This window comes from Phocoena sinus, chromosome 16, assembly GCF_008692025.1.
Source record: "Phocoena sinus isolate mPhoSin1 chromosome 16, mPhoSin1.pri, whole genome shotgun sequence".
Classification (NCBI taxonomy): Eukaryota; Metazoa; Chordata; class Mammalia; order Artiodactyla; family Phocoenidae; genus Phocoena; species Phocoena sinus.
In genome coordinates, this window is record NC_045778.1 from 60,056,080 (window position 1) to 60,083,380 (window position 27,301).

The 27,301-nt window shown below is 43.4% G+C and overlaps 1 protein-coding gene across 8 annotated transcripts in view; it reads right to left on the minus strand.

Annotated features, from left to right (window-relative positions):
- The window catches only part of STN1 (STN1 subunit of CST complex), a 49,062-nt gene extending 22,236 nt beyond the window's left edge, over nucleotides 1-26,826 (minus strand). For 2 of the 8 annotated variants that reach the window (XR_004346184.1, XM_032608208.1), the window contains exons 1-8: nucleotides 26,406-26,793; nucleotides 25,844-26,037; nucleotides 18,329-18,424; nucleotides 13,493-13,561; nucleotides 8,554-8,712; nucleotides 7,714-7,837; nucleotides 6,415-6,589; nucleotides 1,366-1,488 (exon numbers count right to left, since the gene is read on the minus strand). Coding sequence is in view for 7 of the 8 variants with exons in the window: in XM_032608208.1 (XP_032464099.1) it covers nucleotides 1,366-1,488; nucleotides 6,415-6,589; nucleotides 7,714-7,837; nucleotides 8,554-8,712; nucleotides 13,493-13,561; nucleotides 18,329-18,424; nucleotides 25,844-25,976 (879 nt within the window). In the remaining variant the exon portion in view is untranslated. Of the gene's footprint in view, nucleotides 1-1,365; nucleotides 1,489-6,414; nucleotides 6,590-7,713; nucleotides 7,838-8,553; nucleotides 8,713-13,492; nucleotides 13,562-18,328; nucleotides 18,425-25,843 lie in introns of all 8 variants that reach the window. The other 6 variants (XM_032608203.1, XM_032608206.1, XM_032608202.1 and 3 more) reach the window with 6 other exon arrangements.
- Between the last annotated feature and the right edge of the window lie 475 nt (nucleotides 26,827-27,301).

Sequence of the window (27,301 nt, forward strand, 5' to 3'; positions counted from 1 at the left end):
CCTGCCACACCTCACTCCTGGACTGCTGTTCCTCAGGAAGAGCAGCTTCCTACTGACCCAGGAGGCCACGCAGAGCCTCCCGGGGGGCGATGTGAGGGTGCGGGTGGGGGTGGGAGGGTGTTAGGGTGAGTTGCCCAGCATGAGCTTCTCCATGCTGGGCAACCCCACAAGAAGCAATCAGCTCCCACCAGGCCTGCCCATCCTGGGAGGCGGTGGGGGGGTGGGGGGCTGCCCTCACCCTTATACGGAATGGAATACCCTTTTCAGAAGTTATTTAAATAGTATTTAAAACATATCTTAATTTTTTAAAATGTTCTAAAATGGGGAATCACTAGACTTAATCAACATCAAGAAAATGTCCTATTAAGGAAAGCTTCCCCTCGGGAATCATGCCTGTAAAGAATGAGGCTTCTGGGATCTCCCAGAGTTCTGATCTGTCTTCAGGAGAATCGCTCACAGCTGAAGCTACATCTATGCTACTAAAGTGGACATCAATATCGATAACATCAGTATCAGCTTGGTTCCTCCCATATTAAAGGTAGGCAGTGAGAGGTGAACTTTTAACTCAAAGTATGAGGTAGGCAAACACTTGTACCCCTGATGGGAATGTTAATTGGCACCACTTTTGAAGGAGGCAATCAAAAGCTTAAAGGTACATGCCCTTTACTCCAGCAATTCCTCTTTTAAGAGTCAATCTTATGGAAATACTTACATAAGTCCGCAAGAAAACAGACATAGCAACACTATATGTGAGGATAAGAGTTGGAAACAATATAAATGGCCATCAGAGATAAGTGGTTAAACAATTTATGGCAAGTTCCCACAATATGGAAAACCATGCAGATGTCAAAAAGAATGAGACAGATTTATAAGGACTAATATGGAAAGATGACTGTGATGTGCTATTCTGGCATCCCCCAAAGTTGCTGAGCATTATTTAGAGCAGTGGTTCTCAACTGGGTCAGGGGACACTTGGCAATGTCTGGAGACGTTTAGGTTGCCACAATTGGGGGTGCTGCTACCGGCATCTAGTAGGTGAAGGCCAAGGATGTGCCAAACATCCTACAATGCAAAGGACAACACCCCACAACAAAGAATCATCTGGCTCAAACAGTGCTGAAGTTGAGAAATCCTGATTTAGAGGAAGATCACATCTTTTTGGTAACAGGAGCCTATATTTACGTGTGTGCCAAAGGATGTACCGTTAAAAGCGGTATCTTGAGGAAAGATAAGGGCCAACTTTCACTCCTTACTTTATGTACCTCCTAATGACGGATTTTTAAAAAACAGGAAACAAACAATCCTAAGTAATAAATATATTTGCAATTGAAGCTAAGAAAAAAAATTAAGTTGCAGGTTTCTTACATAGAACAGGTTATCAAAACCACCATCTTTCTGGAAAACAAGTCCTTCTTCCTGCAGCAGCTTTATAGCATTCCTAAATATACTATGAATTGCCTTGGAAGTGGTGTCATTCTTAAAATCCATCTGTAGGAAGAAAAAAAGGAAAAAAAAATAAAGGAAGAAAAGAAATAAGTCCCATCTTACAGCACTTGAGGGCAACTCCCTAGACCAACTGGTTATAAATTCACCCAACAGGCTTTTTAATCTACTGAGTCAAAAAGATTCAGGTATGCACGGGCCTAGCAGGATGGTATTTAAGGAGGATTGGGAAGTTTGCTCTGGCAGAATCACACTCGATAACTGTTCCACACCTTGGTTATGATTTTTTGTTTGTTTAGTTCATTTAACTCAATGATACAAAATGGAAATATCAAAATGACAATCTTTGATTTATTTTTTTATACAGAGCCAAAAATTCTATAGCTACTGGCTCACTTTTTTCATTAAAATTGTGGCCATATATACAACTTCTTCCTACAGACATCAAAGAATTTTACACACATTGAAATAATAAGTTGGGGATTCCAGCACATAGAGAGTATTAAATAGACTCCTTATTTTAAATGGAGGACAGTGGAGACAAAGAGCTGTGCAGAGATCTGTCAAAGGGGAGGGTCCATGGGCTGAAGGTGGACAGGGCCCTAGGGGAAGCGAGAACACCATGAGGAAGGACCCTCTGCTGCTGTCAGTTTGCTCTCTCCTCAATTTCAGTATCCCTTCCCTTCTCTAAGAGTCAAGTTTGCCTAGAGAGGTTACCAGGTCATCCTACTTCTTATTTCAAGGAGGCCAGGTTTTCAGCTATGTCCTACCATGGTTAACTAGGCTGTGTGCTTCTTGAGTTGGGGACTCATCTCGGCCACCTGCTCCCTGACACACAGTGGGTGATGGAGAAAATATGTGTGCAATCAGGGGAAATACCCCATATAGGTAGGCGATATCCTCCTAATTATTCCATTAGGGATTTTCAGTTCATTCCTAAAACAAAGGAAGTGTAAGTAATAAGTGTCCTTCAAGGTACAGATCCATTTGTAATGTGACAGAAATACATCAAGATACTAGAAAGATCAGAGTGCCAAAGAAACGTGGCAAAGCTTCCAAAAGAGTGTTTGAAGGCACAGTCCTACTCCTCTAATGGAAGGTCCTTATGGAGGCTGTCTGGGGCAGCACTCACAGAAGCTGAAACAGAGAGTGGGCCTGGGATTTGCTAATGACATTCCCACAAAGTGACAGGGAGAGGCCAAATGGCCTCAAGTATTGACAGCTCCATCCTGAAAGAAATCTTCGCTTTCTAGAAGAGGCCTCCCAGACAGGCACTGTTTGAGTCTAACAGATCTTGGTGATGTTTCACAAATGTGCTCTCCTGAGCTGAACAGGAGAGACTAACGTTCTTAATTAATAGCCTAGGTTTTTCCTCAACAGAACAGGCCTGGAGAACCTGGCCAGTAGAACAGGAGGGCCTGAGAGTTGACAAGCACTCCAGGTTATGACAGCACCCATTCTAAGGGAGAACAGGTTGAGAAATATTTGATGACTCCCACGGGCAGAAAAGCTATCTGGGTGTGTTTAGAATAAACACCTCTCCCAGCGATCCTCAGTCACATATCTTTTTATTCAGGGGGGCTTGAGGCAAAGCTGTTTTTAATTTCATACTTGAGTGCTCTCACTTAGGAAAAGAACGCTCAACCCAACACAGGCTCCCCTACATGACTTTATAACTACTTCATCTTCATAATTCTCAGGACATTCGTCTTCTTTGGTCAATTTAATATAAGGATCCTAAGGGTCGAGTTTATTATGTCTCTTCCCAATATAGAAATAAATTGGAAACTGACTAGAAATGTTGTTGCACGATTATTCCTGTCATTAAAAATGACTCTTGGTTATCCTCAGACCATACAGAAAGCCCGGTTCCTCCTCCCAGATTTCAGTCAGATCGAGCAGCAGGAAGAGAGGGTGTGAGGCCTGGGAGAGTAAAAGCAGTTTCAGCTGTGAACAAGGAGGACCCAGCAGAAAAGGCTCTCTGTAAATATAAACAATATGTGAAGCTTCCTTTCTAAAAACATTTGCCTCAGCTGAACTCAGGACATAATTCCCTGCTGGTTATAAAGACACAGTCTCAAGGATAAAGCCTCCAATCGTCCCTCTAGCTAGTAGCTTTTCCTGGCCTGAGATGTATGTCTTTCTTGTCTTTTTCTGAAGAGCAATGACAGACTCATCCCATTCAGGAAACCGAAACTGTTCAGAAACAAAAACAGTGACCAGCTGAACAGGCTGAGCCTTAGTGGGCCTCTCCTTGTGGCAGGTCAGGAACTGGGTGGATCTCTGAAATATATATATAGTCTTCATTCCCAAACAAACTCAACATTTATCGAGTTGTCAAAGAAACAATGGTTTTGCAAGGTTTGTTTATCATGTTTCTGGATTTGCTAAAAAGGGCCACTGTGGAAAAAAAGAAAATGGGAAAACATTCAAACCCACTCTCCCCAGCCTCTAAGCTAAGACAACATCACAATGATTTATTTTGTTAAGCTTTCATCTGTATGACTACAGAAAGTGCCAAAGGATCTAAGGTTTCACCATCGTTGTAAAGCATCCTGGGTCTCCCAGGCTCTATTAAACAGAATTCAATTTAATGACACTGACCCCCCCAACCAGAGCCATGTGAGGGAATAATTCATAACTGACGGAAAAGTAGTTTCCAAAGACAAAACAGATATACTGCCATATTCATTTCTTTTTAAACATACAGCACTGGGCAGATACAAATTTCTTTTCTAAGCATTCTCAAAAAGATATCACACCAAAAGTCCTCCCTGGAATGTTCTGATGGAGGGGCCTTTTAGTCCTCAATTCTCCCTACTTAATTATCGCAGAAGAGCTGGCTCACAGGAAGATGTGGTCTTTGCTAAGCTTCAACGTTTCCTTCTAAACATGCCAAGAGAGTGGTCAGAAGTCCTGGGAGGCCAAGTTGGCACTGAGCCTCCTCTAAATGATTAAATGGGAAGAAGGTCACTCCTGCTGTCAGTGGACAGCTGGGGAGCTACAACTGTGCAGAAGCAATGGTGGCACAGAACAAAGCGGCCAGTCCTGACCCTCCCCACCTCGGTGTTTCCTGAAACAATATCCCTCACCTCCATGTATGAAATTGCGGGTCACTGGGCACACAGCCTGGTGACAGGAAGAGATAATCAAGTTCACGAATGAAACTGAGAAGCAGTGGTCATGCTTAGGAGGTCGGGACAGAGACCTGGTATCTGTTCCACCAGAATCACAAAGCATAATTATGTTACCTCACAAGGGTACTCATGGCAGCCCTGGTGGTAATGGCAAAAGACTAGAAAACATCTAAACAGTCCAGGAATGGAGAGACCCCTTAAGGAAATTATGATACACATAATAAAAGATTATTATAGAGTGGCAAATATGTAAGTATGGCTGGGAAAGGACCTATAAGACATGCTGTCCAATGAAAACCTAGGTAGATATAGTGTTTAGTATGATACCATCTGTGTAAAAAAGGGGATACAACTACTTCTAGTTTATAGATGCAGATTATCTCCAGAAGGATACTCATGAGATGGTGCTCGTCTCTGTAGAAAGGGGATGAGGAAGGAGGATGGGAAGGAAACTTAAAAACTAGACAGTTTCCTGGACTATTCGAATTTTTATTTTTTTATCTATTTTTGTTTTCTTGTTTTGTTTTTTGGCTGTGCCGCACAGCTTGCAGGATCTTAGTTGCCCGAAAGCAGTGAAAGCACCGAGTCCTAACCACTGGACCACCAGGGAACTCCCAGACTATTTGAATTTTTAAAAGTTTTCATTCCTTCAATCAACAAATAATTGTGGAGAGCGTACTTTATGCCAACCATGTTCTAGGCCCTGTTCTAGAGAGCAAAGAATGAGACAGACAAAGGCTCTGCTCTTAGAGAACTTAAATTCTGGTGGGGTAATAGGCACACAAAACAAATAAATACCAGTGCTATCACGAAATGTGGAAACAGAGTGATAACACAGTGAGGAAGCTGGTGGCTATCAGAGCAGAAGGTCAGGGAGGGCAAGAAGGTGACATTCAAGCAGAGATCATTCCCAGTGGAATAAATGAAATAAATACAAGTCGTGTTACAGCAACAAAAAAACTAAGGAATTGCAATGAAAAGGAAAGCCTAAAACCAAAGTCTCAGATAATTCTTAATTCCAAGCAAATAAGTAAACACCAAACAACTTGAGTTCACCTCTAACACTATGCGTGTTAAAAAATGAGGACAGGGCTTCCCTGGTGGCGCAGTGGTTGAGAGTCCGCCTGCCGATGCAGGGGACACGGGTTCGTGCCCCGGTCCGGGAAGATCCCACATGCCGCGGAGCGGCTGGGCCCGTGAGCCATGGCCGCTGGGCCTGTGTGTCCGGAGCCTGTGCTCCGCAACGGGAGAGGCCACAACAGTGACAGGCCCGCATACCGCAAAAAAAAAAAAAAAAGAGGACAGCTCTTTCTAGGATGAATAAAAAACTACTTGAGTATTCCCTGCAATTTTTACTTATAAACCAGACTGAATACAACTTGATCTTTATTCAAACTCCTAAGACACGATAGATCAACCTTATTCTGGAGAAGACAGAATAAGTCATTAAAAACCTTGGTTCGAGTTCAAGAATCATCTTGCTGATCAAAAAATAATCTTGGAAGGATAATTTTAGCTCTTCTCATCTATTTCCCCCTCAGTTGGTTCCTGCTGACATTAAATACCCATCTCAGTGAGTACTAAGTGCTATGAACCTTATTTTTTTTTCTACCTGAAGATTAAGCTTTATGAGATTAAGGAGGGGAAAAGGGCATGCATGTGCATTCTTTCAAATTCTCAGTGGTCAGTGACTTTTCCAGAATAGAATCAACATAACCTCTATACTCCGGGTACACCCTGTGAGTCTCAATGCCACAGTCATGTCCACCCACACCCTCCACCTGCAGATGTGGGGCAGGGGCCTCGAATTCTCACATGGTCATGCCGCACTTACTCGCCCGGAGCAGTCGCTGTGAATCACAGGCTGGTTGGCAAGGGACAGCAGGGACTCCACCGTTTCCAGCTCCTGCTGGTAAAAGGTTTGCACTCTGTTCTCCACAAGGAATTCTTTGACTTTTTCACTCAGCAGATACGTGAGACTGTCAAGGTCCAGGGTGCCTGGATTGCTGCTGGGAGAAAGTTTTAACAAGCCCTGCAGAAAACTGTTCCTTTTGTTCCTTTTGGACGCATGTAAAACTGAAACAGCTAGCAAGTGCAATACTATACTGATGCATGTTTTTGACATAAGGAGCAGTTCACCCAGTGAACACTGTGGTTGTTTAAAAGGATGAGGCAGAACTACAGGAACTGATATTCGTGATAGATTTAGAAAAAAAGTCAAGCCGCAGAATAGTATGTGAGGGACGGTGCCATTTTTGTAAGGAAGCAAATGACAACCCACAAAATACGTGGGTGGATATTCATGCTTGTGTATGCAACCGAAGAAAAACGTCTAACAGGATACACACATCAACCTCTGCACAGTGGTAACCTCTGGGAATGGCACTGAGGCGGGAGACAGGAAAATGGAGAACTTCCACGTTTTACTTTATACAGGTCTACAGTTTGGGGTTTTTTTAATATAATTTTTTGGAATATGTAATCTACAAATGTTGAATATGTTTAAAAAATGGAAGGGTACGTGGTGAAGAGTCTCCTTTCTATCCTCCTTCCAGTCCTCCTCCCACCACGCCCCCCACCGCCGGCAGCCACTATGATTATTTCTGTCTCCTCTGAGTTATTTGAGGCGTATAGTAACAAATATACATGTATTCTTACTCCTCCTGTTTATTTTTCCATCCCTGAAAGAGAATAAAATCATCCCTGGTTGAGAGCGACTGGTATTGTCTCTTTGATTATGATGTGCCTTTTGGTGCAGTTTTCTTCACGTTTCTTGCCTTGGGGTTCACTGAGCTTCTTGGATCTGTGAGTTTACAGTTCTCATCAAACTTGGAAAATTTTTATCCATGATTTCTTTCAATATTTTCTCTCTGCTCCCCACTCCACTCCTTCGGAGACTCCAATTACACATATATCTTCCTTACCAAACCTTAGAACACCTGCACTATTAACACCTTCACTTTACAGGTGAGGACACTGAGGCATCCAGAGCGGGGACACACTTACCTGGAGCCACACAGTGAGTGAGTGGACAGTTCAGGATTTGGACCCAGGCCCACCCCAGAATCTGGGATCCCACTGGTTGGCCTCATTGCTGTGGTCACATCCTCGGCAGTCATAGTCCAGAACTTACCTCAGTGCCTCTTCTTTCTCTAGGGCTGGGCTGCGGAAGGGCTGGTCATAAACTTTCCTGTAGATGGTGGGCAGCTCAAGCATCCTTGCGATTTGAATGTTGCACACTGGATCATCCACTTTATCTAACAAGCCACAGGGGAAAGCAGGCCACAGAAATTACACTGAGATTAGTTCTTTCCCATGTCCAGACTGCTGCCAGGACAACAGTAAACGGAGCACTTGGTGGGTCTCCTTCCTCAAGGATGCCCAGGATCACAGTCTAAATGCACTGAATGGTTCCCAGTCATCCTGCGAGAGGGGATGCGATACCCTAAGTGACACAGGCATGGCCAGAGGAGACCAGGGCTAGGGAAAGCGCATGAGTGTATTCACTGATCTGGCACAACTGGGCTGTCCTTGAGATTTCCAAGGACAAACCAGCCAGAGCGGTGCAAACGGCACCACTCAGACGACAGAGAACGGTCACACTTTTGATTAGTTGTTTTCTTTCAAAGTTAATGGACTCAATGGTGTTCAAGAAATTTCCATCATTTTGAAGACTATGAACACTCTTCCCTAAATGGATTCACACTCAGAGCCTCTACTATGGTGTCCAAATGTTGAATAAAATTTGTCAGCCATATACCATGAATCACTTGTTTTCTTTCCCAATTTATTTATAGTGACCTCTTCAAAATAAAATTAAGAAATGCTACTTTTCTAAAGAAAGCATGTTGTTCCTTCATTAGAGTTAAATCTTTTTATTTGAACTTTTTAGAAGTTTGACTTTTCATTGAATGAGTTTACTGGACACACGCACAGAATAACAACCAATTTGGCAGAGATATCTTGTGCTTACAATAAGCAGTGGCGTAAATTTCTCGCTCTCCTCTGTACATGCGGACGTGACCTCTGATCCGGATAATGTCCCCAATTTCTACCTTTGTCCTCTGCGCAATGGTCTCTTGCAGCTTCTTAAGCTGTGAGGTTAAGCTCAGCTCTCTTGCACTCGGAGCAGCTGTAGTTGTTGGGGCCAGAAGGAAGGAGAGAAATGCGTAACAAAATCACTTCACCACATTTGGGAGAGAGTCTGTGGTAAGACCGACAGGAGACATTTATTTGTTCTACTTCTGATTGGTTGCTCTACTGTAGGAAATCTGCGTAATCTTTTGAAATCCTCTACTGGATAAAAGGCATAAGGCTTGACAACCCGGTGGGTGAGTTCCATTGTCTTCTTTCCTACCACTGCATCGCCTGTGCAAAGGGCTCTACACCTGCCTGAGCTGAGTTCTGTGTGATTCAGCCGGGTTTGGTGGCAATAGCTCTAAACAACCCTTTAAAGTGTCCTTGCTGGGAGACAGAGGCCTGGCCTGAGGGGAAAGGTGCCCAAGAGTCCCCATTTGTGGTTGTTTATGGGGAAGGCAAATTGGCCAGAGTTTGATTTTCCACCAAGGTCCTCAACACCCTAATCTCTCTCACTTTTCTTTGTTGAGTAACTAGGCTAACCTTCTCTTTCTCTCTCTCTCTGTTCTAAAGACTTTATAACCTATCAAGTGCATCTAATCCTCACAACCACTCTTATTATTAGCCCCATTTTTCAGATGAGGAAACTGAGTCACACAGAGGTCAAGCAACTTGCCCACAGTAAAATAACTAGTTAGCAACAAAGCTGGAGTTCAAACCCCGGCGGTCTCTGACTCTAGAGCCTTCCTGCTTATTCTTTATTCTCTGCTGCCTGACCCATGAGTATAATTACATTTTCCATGGTTATAGCTCATGTGTGTAAACAATTTTGTGTTGTTTTTCTGTCTAGCATCACTTCAAATACACATATGTATCCACAGAATCTATACAACTCAGCATTTTAAATAACAAAATAGCATTCTGTCATGTTCATATGCCACAGTTTGTTCAGCTAATCTCGTTAAATATTTCTTCCTTCTTTCATAATTTTTTATTTTGGTTTTTATCACTACCACTGTATGGGGCTGAGAGGTCAGCTTGGGTAAAGGGAGTCAGACAGACCTGGCTTGAATGTCAGGTCACTTCTTATTAGCTGTGTGACCTTGGGCAGACTGCTTAATCTTGCTGTACCTGTTTCCTCAGTTATGATGCGGATTTAACAGTGCCCTTCACGTATGGAGCTGTTGTGTATGACCTTAGTTAACCCTTACATCATGAGCTTAGCGCAATGTCAGATCTATAGGAAACATTCAATAAATGTCAGCTACTTGTGAAAATGAACAATTAAGCCCTCAAGACAGAAATTTTGTTTTCTTTGGGGTCTTTCATTGGGGATTACTGGATAGAAAAGTACAAACAGATTTAGAGTTCCTTACATATTATCAGAATGTTTGCCAAAAAACCCCAATCAAACCATTCTCTTTTTACAAGGTGTCACCAGCAATGTGTGTGGGCTTGCAGCTCCTATATTGGCTTCAGTCATTTGGATTTTTAACACCTTAAAAAATACATAATGATTCTATAATGTTTTATTTTTGCTTTTAAATTGCCAGAGAGACCATGTGTTTTTTTATAAGATGATCTGCTCTCTGCATTTCTTTATGTATAAGCCCTTCATATCTTTTGAACACTTTATGTTCATTTCTGAAAAAAATGCAGGGAAGCTTTATCAGTTATGCTTATTACATCCACTCTCCCCATTCCACTTTCTTTTTTATGTTTATTTGATTTCATTTTAATACATAAAAGTTTGAAAAAAATGTTTTAGTTTATCCCTCTTGTCACTGATGATAGCTTTCATTGCTTTAACAGCTTGACATATAAGAGCTTAACATAGATACCCCCATATTTATTGTGATAAATACACAACTCTATCTTCTTTGGGTTATTTTATGTAAGCTGTAAGACAGTGATCACAGTTACCTTTTTTTTAATATTGTTATCTACTTGAACCAACAACATTTGTTAAATGCTTACTTATTTCCTGCTGTTGTATTATTTCTGCTTTGTCATATACTAGGGTTCCTATAATGGAATGAATAATGGTCTATTGATCAAATTTTGTGCTTCTTAATCTAACACAACTTAGATAACCATGGCTCTGTAATGTGCAAAGGCATTATTACTTTTTTTTTTTTTTTTTTTTTATGCGTTACGCGGGCCTCTCACTGTTGTGGCCTCTCCCGTTGCGGAGGACAGGCTCCGGACGCGCAGGCTCAGCGGCCATGGCTCACGGGCCCAGCCGCTCCGCGGCATGTGGGATCTTCCCAGACCGGGGCACGAACCCGTGTCCCCTGCATCGGCAGGCGGACTCTCAACCACTGCGCCACCAGGGAAGCCCGGCATTATTACTTTTAACACACTGACTATAGTAAGGGAAACAGCAACCTAAGGAGCTCGGAGAACTTTGCATAGACCAGTAACCAATAGCTTGGAATCTAAACACAGTCAGCATTAATGTTACTCAACTTACTGGGTTTCTTCAGAAAATACCCAAGTACTACTTTTTAAAAAGTTATTCTGTCTGGGTTCCTATCCCTAAGTCCTCTTCCATTTAGGTTGAACTTTAAAAGTATTTATAAATTTCACTGCCATGATTCAGACATTATAGGTGATAATAAATGCTTCATATAGCACTGCTGAAATGATCAGACTGAGGGCTGGTCTGAGAAAAAGAGGCTCAGCTTTCATTTAAAGGGTGAACCAAACTGCCAAAAGAAGGGCTCAAGCTGTGTAATTTAATGAGTATAATGAGATAGTTGGAGCCTGACAGAATTTCATTTTAAGTAGCCTATTCCACGCTGAAAGATAAATCCTCTTTAAAATTCTAATATTAAGCTCCAAGCTTTCTTAACTTTTCTCATAAGCTAAGTCCAAATGGTACAATCAGTGTGACATTTATAGGAGTTAATATTATATTTTTATACTGTAACTGACTAGAACATGATTTTGACTCAGACTAAATTTCGCTTAAAAAAATTAGTCTTCAATGGACACTTTCCAGTGGAAAGCTTTAAAACCGAGGGCGATTAAATTAAAAGGAGAGAATGGACTAGTTGGGAACAATTTTAAAATATCACTTCATATATAACATGATGAGAATCACTTTCAGGCTTTCTCCTTGTACCCTTACCCTCACTTTTTATTCTCAAAGCAATTTCTGATTAAGGCTACCAACTGTGACTGTTCATCTATTCATCTACTTACAGATATTTTAAAAATCTCACTTTCAGTATTAATAGACATTTTATCTAAAAAATTACTGAATCATATAATATTTCTGCTGCCATTTATTTTAAAAAAAAGAGTTGATTTTGAAAATTAAAACAATGTCAAAAACAACAGTCGATAAACTACAGCCCAAGGACCAAATCTACCCACAATCTGTTTTTGTAAATAAAGTTTTATTAGAACACAACCATGCTTGTTTATGTACTGTCTATAGTTGCTTTGGTGTTAACAATGGCAGTGTTGAACAGTTGAGTCGCAGACCATATGGCCCACAAACCAGAAGACAATTATTGTCTGGCCCTGTACAGAAAAAGTCCACTGACCCTTGGTTTAAAACAAGTATGCATATTGAAACTACACCTTCTGATTGAAGATCGTGACAATACCACAACCATAAATCTGCAAATAATTTTAATACCCTGGACATATATGAAAGTTCAAATATCTGATTGTCTTATAGGTTTATTTCTTACCTCTGAGATATCTGAGCAAAAACCTGTTGTCTGCCTTAAGTTTTTTCTAATCTGCAAAGCTTCCTAAGCTAAGTAGTACCACTGATATAGATGTTCCCAAATTAGGAAATAGGAATACCAAAGTTATATGAACGTGATGGCCAAATTCTAAATATAAATACATCAGAAAATTAAGCAAAGGAGCATCTCACTGGTCAGTACAGTCAAAGTAGGAAGTTGAGGTTCTGACAGGTAATGTCAAAAAAAAAAAAAAAAGAAACTACTCCAAGTGTTACACATTCTTACCACACGTATAACAGGAGGACATAGATAGTAGATGTTAGATATCAGAGCAGGTAATATTTACTGAATAACCCCAGTGTATATGGCATCATAATGCATATGCTATAAAACAGAGAAAAACAAGGCCCCAGTTTCCATAGCTTCTCTAGAACCAAAAATGATCACCACTATTGCACAATATATATTTTTTTAATATTATGAACTTATGCAACTCAAAAAACTACCTAAGGACTATTAAAACAGACTCAAGAAATTCCAAATGCTGTTTCAGTTATAGTCAATGAGTTCAATATACTATTTTAAACTTCTTTTTTAGTTTATATTATTTAATGGCTAACTTCAAGGGAATCCTATCTTACCTTCTCATCAGTCTTAGAACTCCTGGCATATTTGTTTGAACAAGCTAGAGATTTCAGAAAATTTAGATCATGGGAGCATAGATGTTAGTGGCAACCACGTCAGGGCAAAAGCTTTCAAAAAAGCTTTGGTCAAGTGATATGCCCAGAGCAAGGGGATTCTCACCTGATCAGCAATTAGGCTAAACTATCTTGACTTGTGGAATAATGGCATGGTAAAAATGAAACACTGAAACTTCTAGTAACTATTCACATTCCTGTAGGCTTAGGAGGAAGTGAGCACCAAAGAAATGAGAGCAAGAAAAGCAACTGGCTCCCCACTAATATCAGTTTGCAGAGCAGCCAAAGTTCTGGGTGTAGTGCTTCAAGTTGATCAACGTAATTCACCAATGAATAAACGTGAAAATTAGTACTCCAGCTACTCTGCTGAGTTACCCTGAGTAAAATCTACTGGTTAGCTGTAAAGGTAAAGAAGCGTGGCAAATAAAATTACCTGATGAGGATTTGGTATTATTCAATTTCTTCCAGCAGATGCAGTTTATAACTCCAGTGCTATCATCCACTGCAAGAGAAGTGTAAAAGTGTAGAACGGAGATATGGGCATTACAGGTGAATTAGCACATTGCCATTGCACTCAGCTGAACTGTAAGATGACATTTTCAATAGCCTGGTTGGGCAAATCCCTGAGCCAACTTTTCTTCCACCCTTAGAAATAATCTCTCACCACAATCCAGTGGGAATTGCTTGTCTGCAATGTCAGTGTAATACATGAGCCCAGCAGAATGTAGTCAGCATTTCTCTTACCCTATCTCAAGGGTATTAACCTCTTCTAAAAATGGTGTCCTCAGGAAGTTAAGTGCAACAAAGATCTCAATATCTGCTAACATGTAAAATCAGCCTTGCACTCCAACCTGCAACCAGAGACCATTGCCTAATCTGTGGTTAGAGGCACTCAGAGCACAGCCATCTGTCACCATGTGCTCTCTCGCTAGCTTGCTGACTTACCAAGACAAAGCATCCCAAGTCTTCTGGCCTAGGCTTCTCTTTGAAAGAGCTTCTACCCTGTCCTTACCACTGCAGGGGATGTAAGGAAAGCTAAGCATATCACAGAAGGGCAAAGTTTTATTTTCATAATAAAAAATAATTACACCTTGGTCACACAAGTAGTATTGGTCTGGCTTATTTTAGCCACAGTGCCAAAAAAAAAAAAAAAAAAAGAATTTCCATTGTACTTGGATTTATAACTGCAGAAAAATTTGCAGATGTTTCAAGGATGATAGGATCAAGGATGAGAGGTGTTTCTCTTGGCCTAATTTCTGACAATCTCAGAACAGAGGTTGATCAACATGGGTTCAGTGGGCTTAATGATTTTTAAAAAATCATCAGCTAGACTGTTGTAAAAACACATGTAATATAGAAGAAACATATGGCAAAATTTCTTTATTGCTTGTTTAAATCTGTGTTTAAAGCAGAAGCTGAGAAGAATACTTCTTATACTAAAATAAATTCTAGATGGATTTTATTTTATTAAATACAATATAGGTAAACTTAAGAAGATGAGAAAAAAATATGGGTGAATACTTTCAATCCTGGGCTTACAGTTGGTGGAGGGAGACTTCTTTAAACAGACCTGAAAATCACAACTCATTCTAGAAGTCTGATATATTTGACCAACTAAAAACTAACACTGTATAGCAATTTTCCAAATAATGGAGTTAATATGTTAATATATAAAGAACTCATACAAATTAATAAGGAAAAGACCAAAACTATAAGAGAAAAAGTGGCAAAGAAAAAGAATACGCCATTCATGGAAGGTACAAAAATGACCAGCAGACATATGTCAGTATGCTATATCACTAGTTACCAGAAAAAAGAAGCAAATTTAAATAACTTCTCAACTACTAGAATGACAAATATTAAAAATACTGATACCCTCATATGCTGTTAGCAGGAGTGTAAATTCATACCAAATTTCTAAAGACTAAGTTTGGAAATGTGTATCAAATTTTGAAATGTTTATATCCTTTGACTTAGTATTTACTTCCAGTAATTTATCCTAAAGAGAAAAACGGAACAAATGCACAGATATATATATTTTGTATAAGGCTGTTCATTATAATATTGTTTATAGTACTGGAAGTTGGAAATAACCTAAATGTTTATAAATATATAAGTGGTTAAATAAATTACAATGGCATGGCATATGAGAATACAAAGTTATAATGAAGATCCATGGTCATTGCTATTAATCTCATTGCAAAACAGAAATTATATATATATAGTCATATATATCATATATAAACTAATTTATGGAAAACATTAAATAGTGTGTTTTGACAGAAATGATCTTAAGACATTAAAATGCTAATAGCAGTTTCTTTTGGAGTATGTAGAAGGAACCCCATATTCAATGTATACATTGACTGTAAGCCTAATTCCAGAAACATTAAAAACAGAAAGAAATAAGGCATATCTATATTTCTTCATATCAGGAACATGTCAGAAAAACTAGGAACGATGTTCACCTAAACACTGATATTGTTTTTATCTGATTTACAGCATTTCATATGAGCTTTATGTACTTCATTAAAATTTTCTCTAGCTTTAAATTTTATTTTATAGTGAGTATCATTTTAAGAAGCCAAAAAAAAAATCAATAAGGACATTTTGAGTTAAAAAATAATGTATGACACTTCTAGGCACACTACTTCTCTGGCCAGGTTAAAATTTTGCCTTATAATTCTAAGTCAAAAAATATTGGCACATGAGTATTTGTTCTAGAAAATGTGAGGTCATTCTGGTCTTGACTGTAGTCTCCCAGGATTCTAGGTCTGAGCTTGAGTTGCTGCCAGGTGCTCTGTGTGCTCAGGGCACTTCCACCAAACTCTCTGACTTCCTGGGTGGTAACCTCTCCCAGCAGACACCGCCCTGGCATCCTGAGGCCTGGCTACTGGAAGGCCCTGGAAGGGGAGTGTTCTTGCCATGCTGGGCAGTGTCCTCCCTAGCTGGGCAGCATGGCCTGGGCTGCCGGCCTTTTGTTTCAGCCATGGGACGAATCAGGGTGAGCAGGAAGCAACCCCAGCATATAGGCCTGCAGTGAGTCAGGAGGAAGAGGACCTGGGACAGCAGGAGTAGCCACCTGGCAGGTGGCCCGAGAGCCAAGCTGGGCCTGAGAACAGCAGGGTATGTGCAGCTCTCTCTTGAACAGGCCTCGCAGGAATTAAAGTCCCAACTGTTTATACTCTCAATTACTTCAGCCTTCAGACGCTTTTCATTTCCTCACAAACCACAGATGTGCCATGCTCTCACGACATCCAGTCTAAGAGAAATGTTTATTGGGGAAGAGTCAGCCATATTGCCTTCATCTCTTTATGATGGGAAAAGGGGTTAAATGAAACCCCTTTAGGTCAGAGGCATTATATCTGGCCTGGTTCTACAGCCAGGACTGATGTCCTCAAATAGCCTCATTCTGATCTAAAAATCAGAAAATTAAAAACCAGATGCAGCTGATTTTTGGGGGGGGTGGGAGGAGGGGCATGGGACAGAGAAAAATCTTTCTTTTTTAAAAAAAACTTTTTAATAGACTTTATTTTTAGAGCAGTTTTAGGTTCACAGCAAAAGTGGGCAGAAGATACTGAGGTTTCCCATTATCCCCTGCCCCCTCACACGTATAGCTTCCGCATTACCAACATCCCCACCAGAGTGGTACATTGGTTTCAACTGATGAATCTACATTGACACATCATTATCAGTCAAAGTCCATAGTTTACATTAGGGTTCACGCTTGGTGTTGTATATCCTGTGGGTTTGGTCAAACGTATAATGACACACATCCACCATTACAGAATCATACAGAATAGTTTCATTGCCCTAAAATTCCTCTGTGCTCCACCTATTCATCCCTCCCTGCCCCCAGCCCCTGATTAACACTGATAGAAAAATCTCTTTTTCTTTTAGAATTTGAGTTCTATGGAGACTACACAGCACACTGGAGTCAGTAAAGAGATTGGACCCATCAGTGGAACCTTGAGCAAGTAACTGAGCCTTAGTTTTCTCATCTATAAAATGGAAATAATATCTGTCTTTTCCATTTCAAAAGACTGGGAGGAGAATAACATGAAATCACGCATGCATAAGTGCTCCGTAAACTGACAGATACTATCATTTCATCCCTGGTACTTGGAGAGGAAGTACAGATAATGTACTTGCCAGCAGCTGGGTATGCTGTAGGAACTTAGTGAATGTTTGTTGAACTGCCTGGAGAAAAAGAGAATCAGTATCTATGGTAAAATAAAGCAGAGGAGAGATCCAGTATGGGGATGCATGACAAGATGATCTATTTCAGAGTTCTAAAAAAATACAAGCTGGGAAAAAGCAGAGGGCATGAGAAATCTCATCTCTCACGTGTTATTTTATAAGCACGAGACAATCATCCCCAGGAAAATGAATATATGTTGAAGAAATTGTATCTGTAAATTACCAGTCATGCACAGACTGCCAATGAAATGTTCTTGGTCACCTAGTTCAACTGCCTTCTGTTTTTCCCCAAGTAGAAAAAGAATACAAATCCAAGTGAATACAACAAAAAGTGACAATGTCAATTATAGCAAAGGTTGGAATTCAAAGTTAAGCTTCCCACAAAATATCCAGCTTGGCCTCTTAACTACAGAGAATCTTAGGCAATATATTAAAATGATTACATTAAACTCAATGCAAAAAAAAAGTCAAGACCCACGACACTAAAATCGTATCCTAATAGTTCACTGGTGTCCAAACTACAGAAACCCTTTATTTAGTTTCTATCACCATAAGGGAAGGGAAATTTTCTGATAATGGATATTTACCCCTTTGGGTACCAAAAAGCTTTTTTTTTTTTTTTTTAACTGTTCTGGATATAAATCTTATAAATTATTTTTCATATCTCCCTGTCTTCTTAAAGAGTCTACCTTAATGTTAATCTGGCCTTTTTCTTTTAAAGGTATCAATATAAACATATATCACCATCCTTTGCTATTTATAGCTATGCCCTAGGTATCAGGTATCTGTCCCTGATCAACCAGTGACCCTACACTGTAGTTTAATTCTTCTGCCTCCTAGCTCCCCAGCAACTGTCACCTGACAGTATTCATCAGTATCATTCCTACCCATTGCCTCATTTTACACTTAGTCCATGTTGGTGGCTGCAAATGGTTCCCAATAGAGGACAAGTGCATGGGGGTTATGAGAGGCCCCAGCTGCTCTGAAAGGCTGGGGTTGCTTCAAATTCAATGTCCAGCTAAGTGGGGTCCTTCCACATAAACTCAATGTCAGACACAATTGTTCTTACCTCCACAAATGTAGAAAGCATCTCTTTCTCTCACTCCAATTACAGTTCCCAAGATATCTACCTGTTTTATTGGATGCCCACTGTAAAAAAATACACCTGAAATTAAAGGGAAAAAAAGGCAAAGTCCATATAACGTATGATGACGTTTTCTGCTTCAGTAAATGTTACCTGTGTCAAAAATCAGTGGCATGCTGCTTGCTAAAATTTCAGACTTAAGAATCAGTTCTTGACAAATGCCAAACCCCAAGAAATTCAGATGTCTTTTCCTCAAGGGTTATAAGTAGAAAGTGTGGCTTTAAAGAATCTTGTACTAGCACAGAAAAGAGAAAACCAATATTGTCCAACTAGATGTGGTTAACTTCTTTCCACTTGTGAGAATGAAATGCACCTGCCTGTAGAACTCTCATAAGGGCCTAAAAACAGCCGCAGTATTATGAGACACAACACAGTACTATATTTTGAGGGACTGGAAAAGGAAAGAGAGAGGAAACCACGAGAAAAGGCTTCTCTGGCTTTTCTAGGAAACCAGTCATCATTTCTACGAATTAGCAGTAGCACTTTTTTTTTTTTAAGAAAAAGAGAAGATGATTAGGTTACAAAACACTACCCTCTGGGGCCAGTAGATTACGACTCAAAAACTTCTCTTTTTAAAATTCTATTTTCAAAGCCTAGGCAACAGACGCCAGCAGGCAGGTTCCCGCCAGAGGAGAAGCGTGAGAGGAAGAACCCTACCCACCGACTCCCGGAGGGCTTTCTTGGACTCCGTGATGGAGATGGAACAGAGGGACTCCTGGCAGCAGTGAGCCCTCAATTCCCATCCGAGACCCCAGCGCTGTCCCGGCTCCCGTGGGGCCCCCAACATCCTTACCTGAACTGCCTGTTTGGGCTTAAGCTACTTGCGTTGTGTTCCTGTCACCTGCAGCTAAAGAGTCTGGACTAAAATCCTCTCTAGCCATTTTTTTTCTCCCTACGATGCCCGAATTCTTTACTTTCAGAAAGAGGCTATAAACTTGTAAATGGCGACTTCCTTTTCAAATACATACATGAATTGCAAACAAAGAATCAGTCATGGGCTTCCCTGGTGGCCCAGTGGTTGGGAGTCCGCCTGTCGATGCAGGGGACACGGGTTCGTGCCCCGGTCCGGGAAGATCTCATGTGCCGCGGAGCGGCTGGGCCCGTGAGCCATGACCGCTGAGCCTGCGCGTCCGGAGCCTGTGCTCCGCAACGGGAGAGGCCACAACAGTGAGAGGCCCGCGTACCGCAAAAAAAAAAAAAAAATGAATCAGTCATCACTTCAGGTATTTGGCCACCCTCACCCTCTCTGGTCCTCGCCAAGTCTGGTCAGAGTCTGTCTTCTCCACATCCATGGGGGGAGGGGACCCCACAGCCTGAGCCCTGAAGCCCTTCAGAACCCCCAGAATGGCCTCCACTGATGGTTCTCTTGTTTCCCATGCGGATAAAGGGGCTGGGGACCAATCGCCCGTGGCCAAGTCCCCAGGGGATGGACAAGGAGCTTCTGAGCCTCAGTTAGCCAGAGATTCCAGGGGAGCGAGATGTGGTTTGAAGATGTCAAATTCACCCAGGCCCTCCCCCTAGCAGAGGCATACTTCTAAAGATGACTTAGTGGAGTGGAGACCGTGCAGAGGGCAACCTTGGGGGCCAAGAGCTGAAATGGCAGAGCCACATGAGGGAAGGAGCCTGGGTCCCTGTGTCAGCCCCGGAGCAGAATCGCTTCCCTCTAGGAACACTTGGACTGAATAGGGTCAAACTGCTTCCACAGAAGATCCGTGAAATCTTAAGAGCAGGACAGTTCTGACTGACTTCTCCTGAGTTCTTACCATTGAAACCCAGTGATGACCTGTGGGGAGACCCTCAGTCCTCCAGCCCTACCTGCTTGCACTGATGGGACACAAAGGAGAGAGGGCACCTTCAGGGGAGGGTGACCCCCATAGGACCTTTGCTGGCAGACTCGTGCTTACTGCAGCAGAAGGGAAGTTTAAATGGGGAGAATGAGCCTACCCCGGGGTCAGGGGCATGGCATCCTCTGCTGAAGTGTGCCCCACCATCATGCCCTGACACGCTTGTGTGCAGAGACGGGCTATGGTATGGCCCTGCTTTGGTCCAGCTTTGCTGTAGGGCTGGGGCGGGGGGATGAGGGTGGCCTGAGCTCCAGACTGGTCTCTGGCTGCAGTCAGCCCTTTCTGCTTCCCCAAATGCGCTGGACTTTCTATCTGTGCACTGAGCAGAGCCAAGTTAGAGAGAGCTCTTTCCTAGAACCTGACTGGCCTCTGTCTCCCCCAGCCTAACTGATGGTCTGTCCTGGTTGCCGGGCATTAGAGACAGTGTGCTCCTGGTGCCATCAGAGACCGTACACCCCCCAGGGCTCTGCGTGGCTGGTGTGGCTCCCAGGACACCGGCAGTGGGAGGCCCTGTGGACCCATGGAGGGCCTGCTGCCTGCCCCTGAAGAGTCTTTCCAGCTGGTCCAGAAGCCACTGTGGGGTGCTCTACTGGTGATGTTGAAAGCTTGAGACAAGCCCCAGGATTCTTTGGGTCTTCCTGGGACACCCTGGTATGTGCCGCTATGGTGGTTTTTACAATGAAGAGCCGACACACTTTAAGAAGGGGAAAAGAGGCAGCCAAAAGGTGTTCTGCCTGGGCTGAAGTATACAGAAAAGGCAAGTATACAGAGAAGAATGGACTGACAACACAAGCCAACAAAGTCGTCAAGTCACCTGTGGTAGACGCCAGTCCTCCAACATTACTAACTCTGCACTGGGCAACACTTGAAAAAACCTGAACAGGTCTCTACTGGAGGACACAGTAGACTTTCTTGAAAAAAGACAGAAAAGGGAGCCCCCTAAACTTTTTTTTTTTTAATTAATTTTTAAATTTATTTTTGGCTGCATTGGGTCTTCACTGCTGCGTGCGGGCTTTCTCTAGCTGTGGCAAGTGGGGGCCACTCCTTGTTGCGGTGCGCAGGCTTCTCATTGCGGTGGCTTCCCTTGCTGTGGAGCATGGGCTCTAGGCATACAGGCTTCAGTAGTTGTGGCACGTGGGCTCAGTAGTTGTGGCTCATGGGCTCCAGAGCACAGGCTCAGTAGTTGTGGCGCACGGGCTTAGCTGCTCCGCGGCATGTGGGATCCTCCCGGACCAGGGCTCAAACCTGTGTCCCTTGCATTGGCAGGCAGATTCTTAACCACTGCGCCACCAAGGAAGCCCCTAAACTTTCATTTCATAGACTGACAATGCTCGTCTTCAAGGAGAGAGTCGCTCAAAGATGCAAAAAAACAAGGAAAAACATCATAATAGCAACACAAAGAGAACAATGGAGGACAAATTAGCAGAAAGTAACAGATGGTTTGAATAAAATCACAAAGAGAAAATTGATTGAGGAGGATATAAACTGCTTGGAAACAGAGAAGAAAGTTGGCCCAGTGTATAGAAACTTGAACTATACATGTCAGAAGCACAACCCGAACAAGAAGAAGGAGGACCTCCCTGGTGGTCCACTGATTAAGCCTCCGCGCTTCCAATGCAGGGGGTGCAGGTTCGATCCCTGGTCAGGGAACTGAGATCCCACACGCTGCACAGTGTGGCCAAAAAATAAAAAATAAAAAAGGAGGACATGGAAAAAGCAATGGAGAGAACCACTTCCTTCACACTAGAATCTCCTCTATGGGAAAAGAACTTGAGAAAGCTGGATGGCAGCTCTATCGACTGAGAGAAAGCTTGATGAGCTAAGAAAAGAAAATAACAACAGATACTGGCTCATGCTGAGTTTAACTTGCAGCCTTTCCCAAGTGGTCCTTTCACTCCTGCTGCCTTTGTTCTACATGCAGCCCACAGAGCTCCAACCATATCAGGGGGTCCATCCCCTGGATCATCAGGTCCCCAGGAAGGAGGAGGGTCACTCTGGAAGGGCTCAGGGACCCAGGGTCACAGGTAGCTTTGATTCAGCTTTCACAGCAGTGACAGCCACACCCACAGCAAGACATCTGCCTTTTTTCTCTTTTTTAAAAGTACTTTTGGGACTTTCCTGGTGGCGAGGTCGTTAAGAATCCGCCAGCCAAACCACCACAGTCAAACTGCACGATATTCTATTAGTTTAAATTCACAGGTTAATTTCGGGGAGTTGACATTCTACAACCACTTTGCAAGGCAATTCAGACACTAACTAGCCAGAGTAAGGTTGAATTTCACAGGTTAAGGACGCTGTCTCCCACAAGAGACTCTCACTTCAAGCATCAGCCCCAAGCTTGAGGGTCCTCGGGCCATGCACACTTCTGAGCAACTGGCTACCAACACCCTCCACGACAACCTCAGGTTTGACACTTTAACAGAATGACACACAGGACTCAGGAAGGTGCTATACTTAAGATTACAGTTTTATAATGAAGGGGACAAACCAGGACTAGCCAAATGAAGAGATGCATAGGACAAGGTCTAGAAGAGTCTAAGCATAAAGCTGCCATGTCCTCAGGACACATCACCCTCACACATCAAGTATGATTACCAAGCAGGAAAGCTCAACGAAGCCTCAATGTCCAGAGTTTTAATTAGGGTTTCATTACATAAGCAAGATTGACTGAATCACTGCCCACCTGACAACTCAATCTCCAGTCCCCCTCCCCTCCTGCGGGGTTGGGTTGATGTCACCTGGCTCAAAGCCAACCCTCTAATCACATGGTTGGTTTTTCAGGCCTGAAAGGCCCCCACCCTGAAACTACCTAGCGGCCCAGCATGAGGCCCCTCATCAGCATAAACTCAGATGTGGTTCAAGGGCTCCACCATGAATAACAAAAACACTCCTATCATTCCAGAAATCCAAAGATCTTCCAGGAACCTCGAACACAGGCCAGCCAAATTCTTCATTACACATTTGTTTCTTTTTGTGTGTGTAAGATATCCTTTGCTGTTTAAACATTTCTAAATTTTATGCAGTCAAAATAAAAGGTTTACTTTTTTTTATGACAACCAAACACAACAACAAAACAATACAAAAATAAAAACCTAGACTAGTAGCATTTCCCACCCCTCAGAACCCTAGAGTACAGTCTAAAGAAGATCACTCTATGAAATTATGGTTAATGTCTTCTTCAACCATGAGGTTTTGAAATCAAGCGGGGCCCTCCTGGATACAAAAGCATTTCCGTGTCCCTCATCTCTTTTTTTTTTTTTTTTTTTTTGCGGTACACGGGCCTCTCACTGCTGTGGCCTCTCCCGTTGCGGAGCACAGGCTCCGGACGCACAGGCTCAGCGGCCATGGCTCACGGGCCCAGCCACTCCGCGGCATATGGGATCCTCCTGGACCGGGGCATGAACCCGTGTCCCCTGCATCGGCAGGCGGACTCCCAACCACTGCGCCACCAGGGAAGCCCCCCTCATTTCTTTTTTGTAGGAAAAAGGTTTCAGGATCCTAGACCTCCCTGCGTTCCAAAGGGCAGGTTCAAGTAGTTACTAATTAAGGGAGTGAGGGAATGCAGAAGCAAAGAAAAAGCAGTCAAGAAACAATAGTGCAGCAATAAAACAGAGTTCTAGTTCCCCCTCAAGGGATATACCTAATAGCCTGATATACATCTTTGAGTTGTTCTGCAGGAACTAAGACCCTCACCCAGGTGGAGGATGGTAACTACAAGCTGACACCCCAGATTGGTCAGAACCAGAAGGCTGATGATTGAAATTCCTGGAATACCACCTTGTTACCTCACCACCAACCAATCAGAAGAAAGTCATAAACCCTGTAGCCCTCACCCCAAATGTTGCTTTTAAAAACTCTACCCTGAGGGGGGACTTCCCTGGTGTCGCAGTGGTTAAGAATCCGCCTGCCAATGCAGGGGACGTGGGTTCGAGCCCTGGTCCAGGAAGATCCCACATGCCGCGGAGCAACTAAGCCTGTGTGCCACAACAACTGAGCCTACGTGCCACAACTACTGAAGCCCGTGCGCCTAGAGCCCATGTTCTGCAACAAGAGAAGCCACCACGAGGAGCCTGTGCAACGCAACGAAGAGTAGCTCCCGCTCGCCGCAACTAGAGAAAGCCCACACACAGCAATGAAGACCCAACACAACCATAAACAAATACATACACACATACATACATAAACTCTTCCCTGAAAACCATGAGGGAGTTCGGGTTTTTTGAGCCTGAGCTGCCTGTTCTCCTTGCTTGGCCCTTGCAATAAACCTCTCTCTGCTCCAAACTCCAACGTTTTGGTTTGTTTGGACTCACTGTGTGTCTGGCACACAAACTGGGGTTTGACAACAGTTTCATTTTAAAACCTACATCTGAAACATTACCACCAGTGACATAACAAAGATCACTGGGAGAAGTTTTCCTTGGTTTGTTGTTAATACATTATACAGTTCTTCACCCACAGGAAGAGTTAAGCTCCTATAGCATCCCTGATACTTCCTTGAGTACCTACAGAAGATCTTTACGCAAGCCTGGCATTTGGTGTGAATTAATTTCTTCCTGAGGAGACGAGCTATGAAGACTACCAGACTGTTCTGGAAAACAGACAACAGTGGCGGAGGATGGCTGCCTTCCAAGGAAAAAACCAGATCATTTCCAACAATACTTAGAAAATGAAGGTGTGGTGAAAAATCTGTACAAAAGGCTTTAGTATAAGGTCATCCAAATATATCTGTACATAGAATGGGAAACACACAAAATGTGGTCCCATTAAAACTGCATGCTTGAGATTCTGAACTACTTCTGACTCATAGCTTTCTATTCATTCAAAATAGCAAAGAGTTTAACCAAACTTCTCATATAGCACAGTAAACATGTGAAGATACATCCACAACTATGTAAATTACTTAAATTTACCCTAAACTGTATTTGCTATATTTGGGGGTATGAAGATCCTATTTTTAGTGACCACCACTCTAATTTTAAAAGATGATTTCTTTAACTTTACATTTATAATGCTTTGTTGCTCCAATTACTACTACTTGAGAGCCCACCAGAGGCCAGGCACTGTTTAAGTGCTGGGATTACATAGATGAACAAGGCACAAGATGTCCTCCGTCTCAAGGAGTTTATTTTATTTTGATTCTCATCTATTCAAAATAAAACCAAACCCCACAAGAAAATCAGGCATGGTTAATCCTCATTTTACAATGAAGACACCTAAACTTTACAGGTGAGTCACATGCCCAGGCCAGGTAAGTGGTGCAGTTAGGAAAGGGAGCAAGGCCTGAGCTTTCCACCACAAGCAGGCCCGGAGAAAAACTGAGTATTTTTAAATATGAAAGATCTCAAACCCAGGTAAAAAACATTCTTCAGTACAAAGTTACACCCCCAAGCATCTATTTAAAAAATAAAAATAAGAAACTGTTTTTAACTTGCACAGAAATGAACTTGTTTGAGGATCCAGGTTATGTCAATTTCAACGCCTGCAGCTGGAAAGGCTCTGCTAAGCCCCTAAGCCCCAGATTTCTGTAGCTTTGGGGAAGGGTGGGTGGGGTGCTGATGCAGCACAGAGCAGCACACCAGGCCGACCAGCCACATACCTGGCACCTGGTGGGACTCCTTCAAGTCCAGGATATCCCTGATGTAGAGTTTGGCGAAGGCTAGAAACACAGGATCCAAACCCCACAAGAGGGAAGGAGTTTCCTCTTCACACCGGCTGGATTCAGACTGCATCAGGAGGCTGGGCTGTGGCTTCCAGCCAACCCTGAGAAGCTCTGCATCTAGAGCCGAAGAGCTAGATGGGAGACAAAAATCAGGACGCAAAGCTGTTAAAGTGGATGAAATCCGCACGGCCCCGAAGCTGTTCCCAGACGAGCATCCTGAACTCTGGAAGGGGTAAATCCAGGGGTCCGGGGCCTGTCAAACTGCACGCCAGGGGCCTCCTAGAGCCGGTGGCCTCCTAGCGCCAGAAGGGCCAGGCCTGCGCGCTCCGGGGACCTGTAAAGAGGTGCTTCTCGAGTGAGGACCCGTGAGTTCCTTATGGCTCTTCCCCAGGAAACTCCTCTGCCCCATGGGAGTGTTTCTCCTTCTCCAAAAGTACCCATTTCTAAACGGTTAAACACCGACTTTTCACTCTGGGGACAGATGGCCATATATGCGTACCCTGAAACCGCTTTAATGGGTGGAGTCCAGAGAGGAATGGGCGTCCTCGTGGCCACACAACAGAGGGGCAGAGTGGGTGGGTCTGTCCGTAGCCCTGCCGCTGCCCCTTCCGGTGTTCAGGATGACACTGAGAAAGGCTGTAAGAGGAAACGAAAAACAGATCAACCGTAGCCCCTCCCGCCGGGCCCGCGCCCGCGCCGTCGGCCCGCAAGTCCCCGGAGCGCGCAGGCCCGGCCCTTCCGGCGCTAGCAGGCCACTGGCGCCCACGGCCTGGAGGCGCCGCCGCCGGCCCCGCCCGGAGCAGGAGCGCTAGGCGGAGATCACCTCTGGTGCTCCCAGCGGGGGGCGGGGGTAAGGCCTGACACCATCCCTTGCGCCAGACCAGCCACTGTGTCCCCGCCCCGGCCTTTCCTTCGCGCCGCCCGCGGCCCCGCCCCATCCCCACTCCGCCACGCCCCCACTCCGCCCATGGCTACGCCCCATTTTGCGTTTCGCGGCTGCTTCGCCGGATGCTCTCTTCCAGGTGGTGGCGGGGTTGTTAGGGCTACGCGGGGTCTATTTGACTCTAGCAGCGCTCTCCCTGAGCCTCCGCGGGAGCGCAGAGCCCAAATCACCGAGGCCTGGGAGCTGGCCCTGAAACTCCTGCTGCCCAAACCCCGCCTTCCAAGTCCCCCTTTCATCCCGACCCCATTAGTCGTGGGTCCCTGAGCTATGACCTCCGAGAGGTTGGGACTGGTTCAGACAACTTTTTTTTTTTTTCCGTCCCTGATATTGTAAATGAACACATAAACAAAGCAATACAAAAGCAGGATTACATTGTGGCGTATTTAAAATGTTTATTTACACTTGATAAATAATTTATTAACACACGCAATCTCTGGTACTGTACAGTCTCA